Source organism: Theobroma cacao, chromosome 10 (assembly GCF_053813885.1).
Source record: "Theobroma cacao isolate CCN51 chromosome 10, ASM5381388v1, whole genome shotgun sequence".
In the NCBI taxonomy this organism is placed as follows: Eukaryota; Viridiplantae; Streptophyta; class Magnoliopsida; order Malvales; family Malvaceae; genus Theobroma; species Theobroma cacao.
This window is the reverse complement of record NC_142648.1, coordinates 3,275,798-3,290,594: the sequence shown is the minus strand read 5'-3', so window position 1 is coordinate 3,290,594 and position 14,797 is coordinate 3,275,798. Positions and strand designations below refer to the sequence as shown.

The following is a 14,797-nucleotide window of genomic DNA, read 5'->3' as shown; positions in this document are numbered from 1 at the left end:
ATAACTTGGCAGCATCAACAATTTAAAGAGTGCACTCCACTCCCTCTTCTATCAAAGCTCAGCTCCCCACTAAACTAAAGATTACAGAGAGAGAGAGAGAGAGAGAGAGAGAGAGAGAGAGAGAGAGTCTACCATAAGAGTAGCCTTGAATACCTGGAAAATGGCAGTAAGACTCCTATCAAATGACCTTGAAGATGATGAATACATTGACATGGAAGTCAGCTCATATTCCAACTTCTTCTGCCAGTCCATAAACTCTCCTCCGCGCCCAAGAGAGTTTGAGTTCCAAATGTCTTCAGTCTCTATGGAAAGAGAGCCCACAACTTCCCCAGCTGATGAGCTCTTTTACAAGGGGAAGCTCCTTCCACTTCACCTCCCTCCACGCCTACAAATGGTAGAAAAATTACTGCGAAATTCAAACGCTGTTTATGAAGACAGAAAAGATAACTTTGAAGAGTTCTATAGCACCCCATTAGCCACTACTGTCACAACACCAACTACAACAAGCACTCCATTTGAATCCTGCAATATCTCACCTTCTGAGTCCTGTCGAGTTAGTAGGGAGCTGAATCCGGAAGAGTATTTCTTTGACTACTCAACAGAAGCAAGTGGCTTCATTGGTGAAAACCAGAAGAAGTCTTGGACCAAAAAGCTTAAGCTGATCAAGCAGTCTTCCATCGGCTCAAAACTGAAGGCTTCCAGGGCTTATCTTAAATCTTTGTTTGGAAAATCTGGTTGCTCAGATGAGTCCTGTGCAGCTGCAAAAGTTGCTGATGAAGGGTCAGTTTCAAAAGCAAAGGAAAGATTGGATAGAGACATGAAGGCAACAAAGAAAAATCCATTTGGACAAATCCAGCACGACAAGTATCAAACCTCAACTGCGGTCATGAGGAGTTTTGACAACGAAAAAATAACAGTGGACAATGCCAATCGCCATAGGAGATCGTTTTCTCTGGCTATCAAACGACATTCAACAAACAAGTCTTCATCCTCTTCATCATCATCTGGCTCTTCTTCATCTTGCAGCTCAAATGCCTCAAATGGTTTTCAGTATTTGCAGTTTCTGAAAAGAAGCAGCAGTGTGAATGCAGAGATTGAGAATCCAATTCAGGGAGCAATTGCACATTGCAAACAGTCTCAGCAGTTGATGAGGTCAAGAAAGACTGTCAGTGAAGTGGGGTTCTACTCATTGTCAGCTTCAAGTATTGCAGTTTGCGAAGATCAAGAGAGGCCAGACCTTTGCAGGGGCTGAGAGAGAGACAGATAGAGAGAGAATTCCATGACCGGATATAAATTTTAGTTATGTTTCTGATGCTTATCTATTTCCCTCTATTTTTCTATCTCTTAATTTTGATAGGGGCTATGCTTTGAATCAGAACAAGATTTGTAAAGGCTGAAAAATTGTCTTGATCCGTTAAGACCATAAAGATCTACGGAAGTTTCTTGCAATGATCAAGTGAATTCCTCAAAATGAACAAATATACACATATCTCTTTGCATCAACTTATTGCAAGTACCAGAGAATTCAACAATCTCAGTTTATATCTCTCATTTCTATACCAAACTTGCCCAAGATTAACAATCAGGATCGAGTAAGGATAGCTGTCCTCTTTGCCTACATTTGTTTCACTTTGCAGATTTGATATCCCAAGTTTCAATTAGATAAAAAACTCAGATATGATGTTGAAACATCATTAAACAGGAATATGGTACATCATAATAGATCAAGATAATATCATTTTATTTGTCTTTTTTGGCTTCAAAATAATGCAGCCCTATCAAACAGCTTTTGCATGCACCCAAGCATTTGGCTCATTGATTGATGCATTATCCTTCTATCTAGAAAGTAGAGTTCGAATCCCCTTCCTCCAATTATAAAAAAGAAAAAAAAAACTACTGCATCAATGCACCGTACAACTTCAGAATCTGGTAATACTATGTAAATTTTAGGCTCTATTCACCTATGCAATAAAAAGTAGTGCAGATTTGGATTCAAACTGATCATAATGAGAAATTCTACTGTCTTTTCAACCATTCAGTTAGTAGAAAGGTTCTGTCCATGATGAGGCTTCCATAAACAGACAAATTCCTTAATGGTTATTTAGTAAAAGAGTATAATAAAGAACAAAACATGGGTCCTGGATTTCAGGGTGTAACCAGAATCCTAGATAGAATTTAACAGGTTGTCCATGTAAGTTCCACAGTTTCACCTTTATTTTCAAATTGTGACAAGAAAAAGTAAACAGAAAATTAATCTTCTGACAATCACATTCAAAATGCCATCATTTCCATTTGCTTACTTGTAAATTGTAGATAAATCTCAGTTCCCATCAATTCTACAAGCCGCCATGGTTTTCCTGAAGTATATAATATTGCAAAGTAATCATAAATTAGGCAAAGGTAAAATATTATTTCAGTTCCAGCCAATCATCAGATAACAGAACTTATCATGACTGTGGTTGCAAAACCTACCTGTCTGCCTCTTTGGAACAATCAGGAGACACCTGCCTGCATTAAATATGTTGATGAGAAAAAGGAAATTCCTTGATCTAAATGACTAATGTTTTTCTTCAAGAGCCTAAAAAACAATATAATATATGAAAAGAGTTGGGATCAACACCATGTACACACACTGATAAACTTGCAATGCAACCCATCAAAGTTGAGAAAAGGAAGGACAATCCAACAATAAAATATATGGGAGTGAAAATCTTCAAGTGCAGACAAGCAGGCTTTCAGGTCGCTGCTTTTCTCTTCTTCCCATTGCCTTAGTGGGCTACCAAACCTTAAACTAAGAGAACATGTCAGCCAGACTTTTGACAGGATTAGAGCCAAAGAAAAGCAAATAAAAAGGCTACTTTGATGTTGCTGAGCACTAAGGGGTTTTTGATAAGCATGTAACAAGAAAGCTTCTCCCACCCAACTTCCATGGACGTCTAGGAGAAAGAAAGGAAAGGCAGGATGGAACATTTGCTGCAATGCTTAATCACATTGGTTTGTTTGTCTGTCACTAAAATTTTCTAGAGGTCTAAAAGATTGCATAATAAGTTAGGACATGGGGAAAGCTATCAGCTCAAATACCAATCTTGCCTGTCAGATTGTAAAGCAAGGTACATAGTTATTGATATAAAGTTATATCATCTCATAATTAAGAATTAATCTCATAGGTTCAGCATGTAAAGTATTTGTCTCTTTTTTGATGCCAGAGAAGAGCACTACAGCTTTGCACCTGTAAGAGCTAAGCCCTTGTTAATTAAAGTTTCTCAAAAAGTTGTTTCCCAATGATATTTACCCGCAATAGTTCACCTTGAGCCTTGAGGGAGCACTGTTCAGAGGAAAGAAAAGCTCTTGAGGGAAAAACACTGTCCTTGGTTTGAAAAGTTATACGAAGTGCAAAATGAATCTGCACCTTGAAAAGTGATAGTGGTAGTCAGATATTAATGGAAAGAACATCTAATCACACAAATTTAACTGTTCATAGAGTGGTAGTCAGCCATTCATAGACTAAAAAACTGAGGCTTAGAGAAAGAGTTTTTATCAATTCTTGATGCCCATTCTCATGCATTTTTAACATAAAATAAGGTATATATGCATGAATTTATGTAATTAACGGAAGACATCTTATGATCCCATGTTTCAAAATTCTATAATAAAGGCCTGATGGGAATCGGTAACCTTTTAACAAGACCATAGAAGCTATGTGACAAACCAGAGAATGAAGTGGTGTCCATTCCAGTCCATGAAATCCGGTCATGGCTTCACCCTCCTTCAATTAACAATTGCTTTAAGTGCTAAGTGCTAACTGTCAGATCATATCAGCAACAAAATTCTAAAACTATGAAGAAATTCAATATATGCAAACATTGTTACTGCTCCTGATTGCCCTTTTTCCCAGTACTTGAGTATTAAAATAAAGATTCCTCCTAGACCAAATAGCTTCAAACAACTTGAAGATGAACCCATTAATTGCTGATTGAACATCTTCTTTGTCACTTAATTCTCTCCTAATGTGGGGAAAACTTCTTTCCTGTTCTCTCTACACTATACTTAGCCTTAACATAATGATCTTATCCAAAAATATGTGAACATGAACTCATTCACATACAATGGGTTTGATCTAATCCTTTCGCTTCAATTAATATTCCTTTGACTTGGCTTTGAAGGGATAATACCGCATGAGTTTTTTAGGAAACATAGTGAATGTGAAGCATTAATGGTAGGTCTCTTCTTTTTAACACAATTCAATTAAATGAATTACAATCTTTGGTGAACTAACTTGTGAATAAATTTGATTAAAATTCGCTTATATTTGTTTATAAAACTTAACGATTGAGTCGAAATAATATTTTAAGTTTAGGAAACCGAGTTGGCATATTAAGTAAACTCAGTTTACGAGCAAATTTGATAAAAAGTTTAAGAACAAATTCAATGAAAATGACTAAAATAAAAACATGTTTAACTCTTTTGAAGTTATTATTTTTAAACTTTAATATCTTTTAATAAAATTTAAAACATAATTTAATATTTACATCATTACAAACTAGATATTATTACATATATTAAAGTCAGCTATAACTCTTTAAAAAATTATAATCGTAAAATAAAATTTTATGTAGCCACAAAGTGGTCACTAATGATAAAGTGGAAAGTCTTTCCTATAAATAAAGTCTGTCTTCATCCTTACAAGCCAACAGCATACGTGGTTCTCCATGTGCAAAGTTGTGCAAAGTTAGGTAAACATTGGTCTTTTTCTATTGTGACCTTGAAGAAATGGTTTTATTATTAATAACCTAATATTGATTCGGTTCGGTTTGATTCGATTTGGTTCATTTACACTCTTTAAGGAAATTCAATCTAATATTTTCATCACTCCAACTTCAATCAAAAGATTCTCTCTTTAGTATTTAACTGTATATTTTCTTTTAAATTTGATGAAAAAAAAAGGGGTTTTTTATTTTTATTTTTAGAAATACATACAATTATTATTTAATTATGTTAAGACAAATGGTTCTCTTATTCTATGAGACACATAGTGTGTCTTGCAATTATTTGCATGTCTTAATTATTCAATCTTCTCCAGCTAAACGACAAATTTCTCTCTTCTAACCATTTTCAACTGACAAAAGTTGTTTGGTGTGTAGGCCTTTTGACACGTGCAACAGTGTCTTTTTTGTATCCAATGAATGAACCCATTGTTGGGGCTTACCCACAAGATTCTTTCCCTTCATCCGAATAGAAAAAAATGCCGGAAAAAATGCTCCATTTACCCACCAGGCGTCCTGCATGAAGACTATCACAGGAGTCAAGCTAGACTTATGCCAAAACCTCAAGACTATCACTAGGAGTGTGATAGGACATGTTGACTGGAAAACAATTACAAAGGAGTGTCCAGAATCGAGCATCCTAGTCCAAAGCAAGAAACGTGTTGGAAGAGGGTAGTTCTGAATGTTCTTGTTCAATTTCTGGAAACATTAATCGAGAGTACAGCAACCATGTATTGTAGCAACACAATTTAATCACAACAAAAGTTTATCATTCATACATTTTTCAAGGCTAGGCCTTTAATAGAGTTGATACTACTAAAGAGTTTAAACATGTGTTGAATCCATCCAACCGGGCTGATTTTCGGACAATGCTGGCAGAGCAATATCAGCAGATGAAAACTGAAAACGTTTTATGAGGATTAGCTCCAGGGAATCATGACTTTTCCATTTCTTGCATGAAAAGAATAAGAAGCATGATCAAAGCACTGCCATTTGGTAACGTGGCCATCAGCTTATGCACCATAATCCATGCCTTTAGATCTACTAATATACTGAATCGACAAACTCGTAGGACATACAACAACAAATTGCCATATTCCTCACAATTCCTTCCTTCTTAGCTAAAAAGCCTTCCTCGAATTAGTAGTACAAATTGTTCATACCTTGCAAGCCATGGTAATGAAAGGTAGGGTGTGTATGTACCCAACTACCAGACAGGACAAAAAGATATTATTCTTATTTAAATCCAATTGGCATAATGGGACTCCGTTTTGTAACTCCTAACATTCATCTTCCTTCCCCTTTTTCAGAAGCTATAGATTCACATATCAGAGGGCAAAAATCCTATCAACTTCTACTTCTGAATTAGTAAAGTCAGAATGATGCCAAGAGTTGGATCCACTCCTCCTTGAATTCTTTCCCCTCTTCCTTCTAGTCCTCTTGGATTTCACCACATAGTAAGTCATGGTGCCAAGAACCCCAGCCATTATCAGACCCCCTACAACTGTAACCAAAATTGCTGCCCACTTATGTCTCCGGCCAACCACTATATAAGAGGAGGCCATAAAAGCAACTGAAGTACAGACAGAAGCCAACCACATCAATTTGTTAATCACTTCCACTACCTGTTTCTCTGCTTTCGTTTCACCTCTAACCAATGTAATTTGAACAACCACAACAGCCAAAGAAGTGAAGAGAGCAATGGCATTGAAGATGAAGAAGATTTTGAAAGAAGGGGACCTTACAACCACAGCAACTCCACTATCTTCATCTCCTCCAGGCACAGTAAATATAGCTGCAAAGGCAACAGTTGCAAATAGAACAGCCACCACAGTTACTGAATTGGTGGCATTGTTGATTCCTTCTCGATGGAGTTTCCTAAGTTCCTTTGAAATATTATGCACATTTTTGTTGGTTCTTTTGGTTTGTTCAAGCTGGGTATGGACATCTTTCTTAATTTGAGTCACTGTCTGCCTCAACTCATCTCTTGGCTGATTCAGTTCGTTAGCTCTGAGGGCACCATAGCGAGAAAGGCAGCTCTTTATATCTGAGGATTCTGCAGAGAGAGGAAGCCCCTCAGCTATGTCAAGGGCTGTTTTATGGTCTCTGTTGAGTGCATTAACATTTGAGTCAGGAAGGGACAACAACTCGTTTACTATCTGCAAGGAAATGGGAATATTCAATAACATGAAACTGTATGGTAAAAATTGTAAGGAAAAACACTAAATACAGGAGATTGGCGGTACATGTGAACATAAAAAAAAACTCATCGTATAATGTGTAGACAGATACATAAGGAGGAGTGATATAATATAGAAAGCCTAAACTAATACATCATAAAGTCGGGACACATGACAGTCTACTACTCACAGTAATCTAAATTAGTATCAAAACAAGCCTTACATAAACCATTTACTAAATAAATTGATGTTTAGAACTGAAATATTCGGTTGAATAGATATATACATGACAACCTCATCTATCTCTCGACATTCAACCTTGTCTTTTTGATATGCCATACATGTTAGTCAAACTCTTTCAAGGATGCTACTGCTGTGCAGAAGTGTGGAAAGGTCTTAATGAAAATAAACTTGCGTTGCTAAATAATATGCCACTGACCACTTAAATGATGGTAAAATATTGACATTTTCAGAGGATGTATAACAATAAAAAAGTATGCAGCATCAATGAGACATATACTTCTACATCTAAAGCGAGAAATGAAAAGGAAGTGAGCGAATAGTTATACCTCTGCTCTCTTTTTTCTTGTGGCTACATGTAATGCTGTGTTACCAAACTTGTCTGGAAGCATTACAATAGCAGCATCTGCCTCAAGAAGCAACTTCACCACCTCACAGTTCTGTCCTTTTACCGCCATGTGCAATGCGGTCTGCCCTTTCTTGTCAGTTCTTCTTGCTAACTGTGGATCTTTGCTGAGCAAAGCTTTTACAATATCTACATGCCCCTGTCGAGCAGCTAGATGCAGTGCATTTTTCCCATTTGATCTGGTACTCTCTAGCAAGCTACCATCCCTTGACAACAGCTCATTAACTACTTCAGTATGCCCTTTGGTAGCTGCAGAGATAAGAGGGGTTGCATTTGATGGCCCTAACGTTTGGCATAGACCAGGGTCATGATCTAAGAGCACTTGGACAATAGCTGCAAGGAAACAAAGAACCAGTGTGACTGTTCCAGCTTAGTATCTATAGAACACAATTGAAATAGGACCATAAATTCCACAACTGGTAGCCTGTACAAACGCAAACCAATAGCTAAGGAACTTATTCCTTCACCAGCTATAATCCATATCATACAAGAACACTATGATGAAAGATTGTCCTGACAGTTGAAAGAGGAAAATGTACTGACAAGATGTTTATAGTATATAAAATAAATGTCATAATAACAAGCATAGTGAAAGGTGGTAGACTGTCTAGAGGGAGTTAAATACTAAGGCGCAACTTTCATGCCCTAAACATTTTGCAAGCATGTTCATAATCGATAATATTGCTGTTATATTGAAATTATATTGTTCCAAAAGTACCGTAGGCCAGCACTTGTCATATAAGAACATACAATGGTTCAGGAGAACATATGTAGTCCTTTGCTTTTAACAACTTCTGTTTCCAAATGATCTTAACTTTTTTTATTACTTATTAAAAAAAAAAACCTACCTAAAAGGAATTGAATTGACTATGACATACATTGTAGATGAAATTAACCATAGCCAGTGAAGTAAAAATAGTTCATTTCTTTTGGTTCTAAACTTCCTCCTTCCTTCTTCCTACATTTCCCAAACTATCAAACATGGCTTAATTATCAAAATTATTCAACAGTCTTTGACACCCACTTGAACTAGTACTTTTACTAAACGTCTTCTTTGCAAGAACTCAGATCACAACTGCCCACGTACAATTAAAGAACTCAATCAACCAATTCAAATCAAACAACACTACATGCAAAATCATATAACCAAAAGCTCAAGATTATTACCATAGTGCCCTTGGCTCGCAGCAATATGCAAGGGATCAAACCCAGCTTTAGTCTTCTGAGTAAGCGTCTCTTTATTTGAGTATTTTAACAACTCCTTGACAACATCAAGATGCCCTTTGTCTGCAGCACTAAACAAGGCTGTCTCTCCCAACTCATTCACCTCATTTACCACACTTGCCTGTATCTCTGAGACTTCCAAATCAAAATCTTCCCCACTCGCAGTCTTCATCATCTGTGAATCAATGTCAGCAAGAATCTGCTTTACAGCCGCCAGATCACCACGCTGTGCTGCCAAGTGCAGCTCAGTGTCATTATGGCGTCCTGTTACCTGTTTCACATATTTCTTTTTGCCTGCTTGATCAATCCGCTTGCCAGAATTTGACAGGACCAGAGCTGGGGCTGTTGTCGTAGAGGATGGTGACGGTGTTTCTGCAGTACCAGAACTGGAACTGGTGAGGCTACTGGACATCCTGTCAATACGCTTGGCAGAATTGCATAGAACCAGAGCTGGTGCCGTTGCAAAAGAGGAGGGCGATGGTGTTGCTGAATGTTCCGTGATACAAGAACTGGAACTGGTGAGGCTACTGCTCATCCTATCAATACGCTTGCCAGAATTCGACAGGATCAGGGCTGTGGGTGTTGCTGTTGAGGATGGTGATGGTGTGGGTGAAGCTTCCATGAGGGTATTCTGACTCAGCTGCGGAGTCGCTAGTCCTTTCTCCAAATCCCTCGCTCCACCTAAACAATCAATCAGTTAATCAAAATAATCATGCAACTAATCACAATTTTCTTTCATCTTCAACAATCCTTCATAGAAATGATACAACTAACCCCACCAACCGACAAAGCTAGAAAAAAGTTTCTTTTCTCAGCTCCTATCAATCAATCGATCACAAAAAATGATGCCATCTCCCCTTGCTTCACCTTAACAACTCATCTATTTTTTCTAATTTCACTAAGATGGATGAAGATATAAATTTGATAGCTCACACTAAATTCTCTAAGCTCCATAAAATTCAATATTCTTTAAGACAGTAAAATTAAGCTAAAATTCAATTAAAAAATTAAAAATGAAAAAAAACCCCTTTTTTGAGCTGAATTAAGTTGATTTCCTATTTCTTAAAAGAACCCAGTAAGTGTTTTGAAGAAAGAATCAATACCCAGAATTAAAAGGTGAACTTTAAAGCTAAACGAACAACCTTTATTAGAACAAAAAAAATGAAAGACAAAGGATGATGAAAATTTAAAGATGGGTCAAACGAGAGTCAACAACGTTACCTTCTTGGATTGGAGATGAGGCCATGGTTGAAGAAGAAGAAGAAGAACAGAGAGAAGCAAAGCAGGGAATGAAAATAGAGAGTGATGAGGAGACTAATATTTTATAAATAAAACAAAAGGTAAAAGACAAGCGAACAGGGGAGAAGGTGCAGAGAAATGAGTAAAAAAGAAAAAGGTCCGAGAGCAGGGGTTGGCGGAGGAAGGTGTTTGGAAATTTCTTTGTCTTTTTTCTTTTTTTTTTTATAGAAAATAAAAGAAAGAAATATTAGGCATTGGATTAGAATTTTTTATTTTCTAATTTAATTTTTGGGTGTCTTTAATTTCCAGGTCAGGAATCTTTCACTTTCTTACTCCCAAATTTTCAAGCCTGTGGACTCTGGTTGTTTAAATTGACTTTGCTGTCAATGGGAATGTGATTGTACATATAAGCACTGTTTACTCTGCCCATAGTTTGGTCTGTCATAATGAAAAATAAAATAAATTAAAGATTTTTATAAAATTAATTAAAACAAATTAAATTTTAAAAAAAAATTGAATTGATTAAATATTGAATTAGTTTGATCGGTTTATTTTAGATACAAAATTAAAATTTTGTTATTTTTATTTTTTACAAATTATAATATTAAAATTTATAAATTTAATTCATAATTATAAAATATACAAACAATATAAACATAAAAAATGTTTTTTCATTTACATAATTATGTCTTTTCACATAAATTATCAAATTAAATTTAAAAATTTTATATATTTTTTAAATTTAAATATATATAATATTAGTTTGATTTTTTGATCGATTCAGTTTAAAAATTTAAAGATTGAAAACTAATCAAATAAATCATTTGGATTAAATTTTTTGAACCAATAGACCCAATAGACCAATCGAATCTAATCATTTTGCTCAAATTGTATTCGGTTCAGTCAAATCATTGATCTAATCCAATTGAAAAAAATAATTTTTATTTTTACTATTTTGGTTCGAAAATCACAAAATTTTCAAATCTAACAATGTTAAATATGTTGATTTAGGAAAATTGCTTTACGTCTTCTAAAAATATAAAATCATTTCTCAAGCAGAGCTTTCATCTTTTCCTATTTTTCCTTTTTTATGACTCTAAAAAAATAAATTTCTTGCATAATTGATAAATATTGACATTTTTATAATGTCATAGTGAAAATTTGTTGAAAATGAATTAGGATGAAAAATACTTTTTATAGAGTGATAGAAATACAAAATATATTTTTCACAATTTATTCAAATAATAAAAAAATTAGGTTTGTTAGTAAAGTGTTTCTCACAAAAATTCTTTCATAAAATTAATTTCAAATTACCAAACAGAGCACTTGAAAACAAAATAATAATACACTACTTTTTTTAATAGATTTTTGTTAAGGGAAGATATTTTTGTTTGATTATTATTAATATTATTGCTGTATAAGTGTCCAATCCAACAAATTACTAGTTAATCACTAATAAAATTATAACAAATTATAACTCTAACATACATATATGAGAAAATTTGACACTAATTAAACACAAAAAAAAAAGAAGATAAAATAGTATTTTTCTTTTGTTAACATAGAAGCAAATTAAAGAGAGGGTTTGTTTTCCTAATAATCTAAAAGCAGAGAGGATGATACTTTATTGGTTAAGATTTAATCAATTTTTTATACTAAATAATTTTAAATTTAATCTAAAGATATTTTTCTGTATAAATTTTTTTAATTAAGATTAATTTTAATGCACAATGTTCATTGTATATAACATATTTATGTTATTAGTTTATAGATGATGTACTGTTAGTGTATATAGATTTTATACATTGTCACTTAATCATAAATGTACAAAATAAAAATTAACAATTGTTTTTTTCTTATAAAAATTCCTTCCCTTTTCCTCAAAAAGAATTACATTTTATGCCAAATTAATATTTTTCACTCATGATAAATTCACATATAGACACCTGAAAAATAAATTAAAGAAATTATTAAACAACATAAAACTTGCTAATATTGGAAAATATATTAAAACATTATTGGATGACTTTGCATATTTGTGGCCTAATCCCATAGTCTAATTAGGCAAAGACATGAAAAATTTTGGTGCTTATATTTACTTTTTCCAATATTTGGCTTTCCTTTTGGCATCCTTCCTGTTGTGCCTCTCACTATCATGGACAATGTAAGGACATGCCAAAATGGAATGAGCATTATTGTGATGGAGATTCATGCAATCTAAGCATCTTGCCTCCTCTTTATAATAAAATGTTATAATATTGAAAAAAAAACCTTTAATTATTTAAAAAATTTTAAATAATTTTTTATTCTTTTATTATATTTAATCAAATTTTTATATTTTTATTTCAAATCAAATAAACCTTATTAAGTAATTGTCATGATTTATACCAATTTATGAGGTATTATCCATTTTGATTGAGACAAGTATATAGTTGATATATAATTCATAACTCCTGTTGGAACTTATGACATCCTTTTTTTATATGGAATCCATGGCTCTTCATTAGGTGTAATATTCTCATTGAGATTCACGGTACTTCGTTGAGATCATGATACTAATATTTGATTAAGTATAATTAATCAAAATATTATTTACTTATTTTTATTTTATATTATTTAATATTGACGTAATACGTTGACATATCATGATAGATGTACATAATAACATGATCTCTGTGTATAAAACCAACAACTAACATTTTAATTAATATAATTAATCAATAAAAAAGTATATTAATCCAAAGTAAGATTAAAAAGTAAAAATTTATTTAAATTTTATGAATAATATAAGAAATGTTAAAATTTTCTTTCTTTCTTCTTGTATGGGCCTTATTCTCCTAGTCATTTTCCTTAGCCCAAGCTTGACACGTTCATTCTTTTGGTACTCCTTAGCCCAAACTTGAAAAGTTAAAATAAAAAACCTTGTAACTGAGAGTTAAGAAGCAAAGAACTTTATAACTAAGAATTAATGGGGCAGTTTCCCGAAGGAACAGCCCTCCAAAAATAGGCGTATGCCGCTGTAAGGGACAAGCACACGGTATTCTTTAGTAAAAGGCGAAAGAATAGTTCGCTCTGTGCTTATCGCACGGCTCCGTGCCTTTCTTCTCGGCTTTGAGCTTTGTTTTTAAAGTGTTTGCCGGGATGCCGTTGGGATTTGTTTTGGAATGTGGGATGTTGCCACATCTTCCCCGCTCACTCTGCTGCCAAGCCTCACACATCTCTCTCCATCACATTTTCCTCTCATTTTTCAAGCTTGATCTAATGCAAAATCAGCACATTTTAGTTCTATTCTAAGAGCCTTTTTCCTTTCATTGAAGTATTTTTTTCATGAAAATGGATGTTGAAAACCAAGATTACTTGCTTTCATTGTGCAACTCACCACTCCTAGTACTACTAGCTCACACACTTTCTTCACATTGACTCTAACTTTTAGAGCTCTATCCCAATGTATCTACTCATTCCTAGGCATTTTCAATGGCATTTGCTGCTCCATTGAAGAGTTTACTCCACTAAAAGTATCACATAAATCCAGTAATACTCCAATTTCCTAAGATGAACACGCATATTTTCATCTACTTTCCTTGAGCTATGAGTCCATTGAATATCGAATTAAATTCAATTTGGTGAGTTTGGTTCAATGATTAAGACAACAACTCTATCTGTGGACCAAAGCTGAAATAAAACCCATCCCACTTCTTGCAGTATGTGGCCAGTTTTTGCTTCTTTAGAACCATCTGAATCAAGAGAAATCAGATTAAAACATCATGACTTTTTTTTTTTGCAAGGCATTCACGAACTTTCATGGACAATCAGGAATGAAGCATTTCTTTCCAGGGAAACATCAGCAAACACATTCAAAAACCAGAAAATATTGGAAGATATACCCCCTAATAGATGCTGGTATATCAATCCAATATTCCCTCAGAAGACTTCCCCTATTCGAGTAGGATTAACAAAATGCCTTAAGCATGGGTATTGAAACAAAAACAGAAAAACATCATTATTAATGTAGTTTTGGTAGGCAGACAAACTGTTTCATCATATTCGCAAATGTATGTTTGAGGTGGAAATGTTGGTTGTCACACCCTAATTAACAAATTATTTTAGTCAAGGTGAAAGCATTAGTTCCCACTGTGCTCACTGCACGGCGCCATGCTTGCTAGCGTTCACTTTTAAATAGAAAAGTGTGTGCCTATATATCTCTTGCAGCTTTCATCATTGAGGGGCTTGAAGGCAATCACCAACGGGCAAGAGTCACTTGTCTATCATGTCTTTGGTTATTGCTGTCATAAATGTTTATCCGTACTACTTCTCAATTCAATATAGCTTGGTAGTTTCTGCAGCTCAATGGAGTATGGTGAAGCCCTTGTTTGTGCTCAGTTGATTGATGACATGTTAGGATGGCTTGGCTAGCCTGGCAAATTAAAGCTTTCAAATTGGTTTAATGGTTAAAAATGAAAGTCCAGAGGCCTATTTCATTGAGGTAAATCGTGTTTGCAGAAGTGGTTCTCCTATATATCTCCACTTGTCCTCAGAATTTCTGCTCGTACGTATTTGAGTAGTTTAGAATCATTAAGAGGGCAGAGGGTTGAAAAGGAGGGAATGCAACGTTTCCTCCTCTCTTTTAGGCTGAAGTAGGTATAGGGTCCTATCCTCATTAAGGGTACTAGGCACAATTAATGAGGTTTGTTTTCTCCAGACATTGGTGCATCACGCCCAGGCTTGGACTGGCTATTGTCTACTAA

At 34.5% G+C, this 14,797-nt stretch overlaps 2 protein-coding genes and 1 non-coding gene across 3 annotated transcripts; 1 reads left to right on the top strand and 2 right to left on the bottom strand.

The window, feature by feature from the left end:
• Positions 1 to 1,456, top strand: MAKR4 (membrane-associated kinase regulator). Its single transcript, XM_007009521.3, has one exon. The coding sequence runs from the start codon at positions 161 to 163 to the stop codon at positions 1,250 to 1,252; it is 1,092 nt and encodes a 363-aa protein (XP_007009583.3). The 5' UTR covers positions 1 to 160; the 3' UTR covers positions 1,253 to 1,456.
• Positions 1,457 to 5,436: 3,980 nt separating this feature from the next.
• ITN1 (Ankyrin repeat family protein) lies at positions 5,437 to 10,232 on the bottom strand. Its single transcript, XM_007009519.3, has 4 exons — positions 10,035 to 10,232; positions 8,757 to 9,494; positions 7,513 to 7,922; positions 5,437 to 6,922 (listed from the first exon to the last, which is right to left on the bottom strand). The coding sequence occupies exons 1-4, from the start codon at positions 10,057 to 10,059 to the stop codon at positions 6,092 to 6,094; spliced, it is 2,004 nt and encodes a 667-aa protein (XP_007009581.3). The 5' UTR covers positions 10,060 to 10,232; the 3' UTR covers positions 5,437 to 6,091.
• Positions 10,233 to 13,027: 2,795 nt separating this feature from the next.
• Positions 13,028 to 13,143, bottom strand: LOC148760281 (U5 spliceosomal RNA). Its single transcript, XR_016023281.1, has one exon. It is a non-coding gene; the product is annotated as a U5 spliceosomal RNA (small nuclear RNA).
• Between the last annotated feature and the right edge of the window lie 1,654 nt (positions 13,144 to 14,797).

Coding starts and splice junctions, on each gene's coding strand:
- ITN1 (XM_007009519.3), bottom strand. CDS start 10,059: ATGGCCTCATCTCCAATCCAAGAAG. Junction 7,923..8,756: donor TGCGAGCCAAGGGCACTATG/GTAATAATCTTG, acceptor GTTTCCTTGCAG/CTATTGTCCAAGTGCTCTTA. Junction 6,923..7,512: donor CAAGAAAAAAGAGAGCAGAG/GTATAACTATTC, acceptor ATTTCCTTGCAG/ATAGTAAACGAGTTGTTGTC.
- MAKR4 (XM_007009521.3), top strand. CDS start 161: ATGGCAGTAAGACTCCTATCAAATGACCTTGAAGATGATGAATACATT.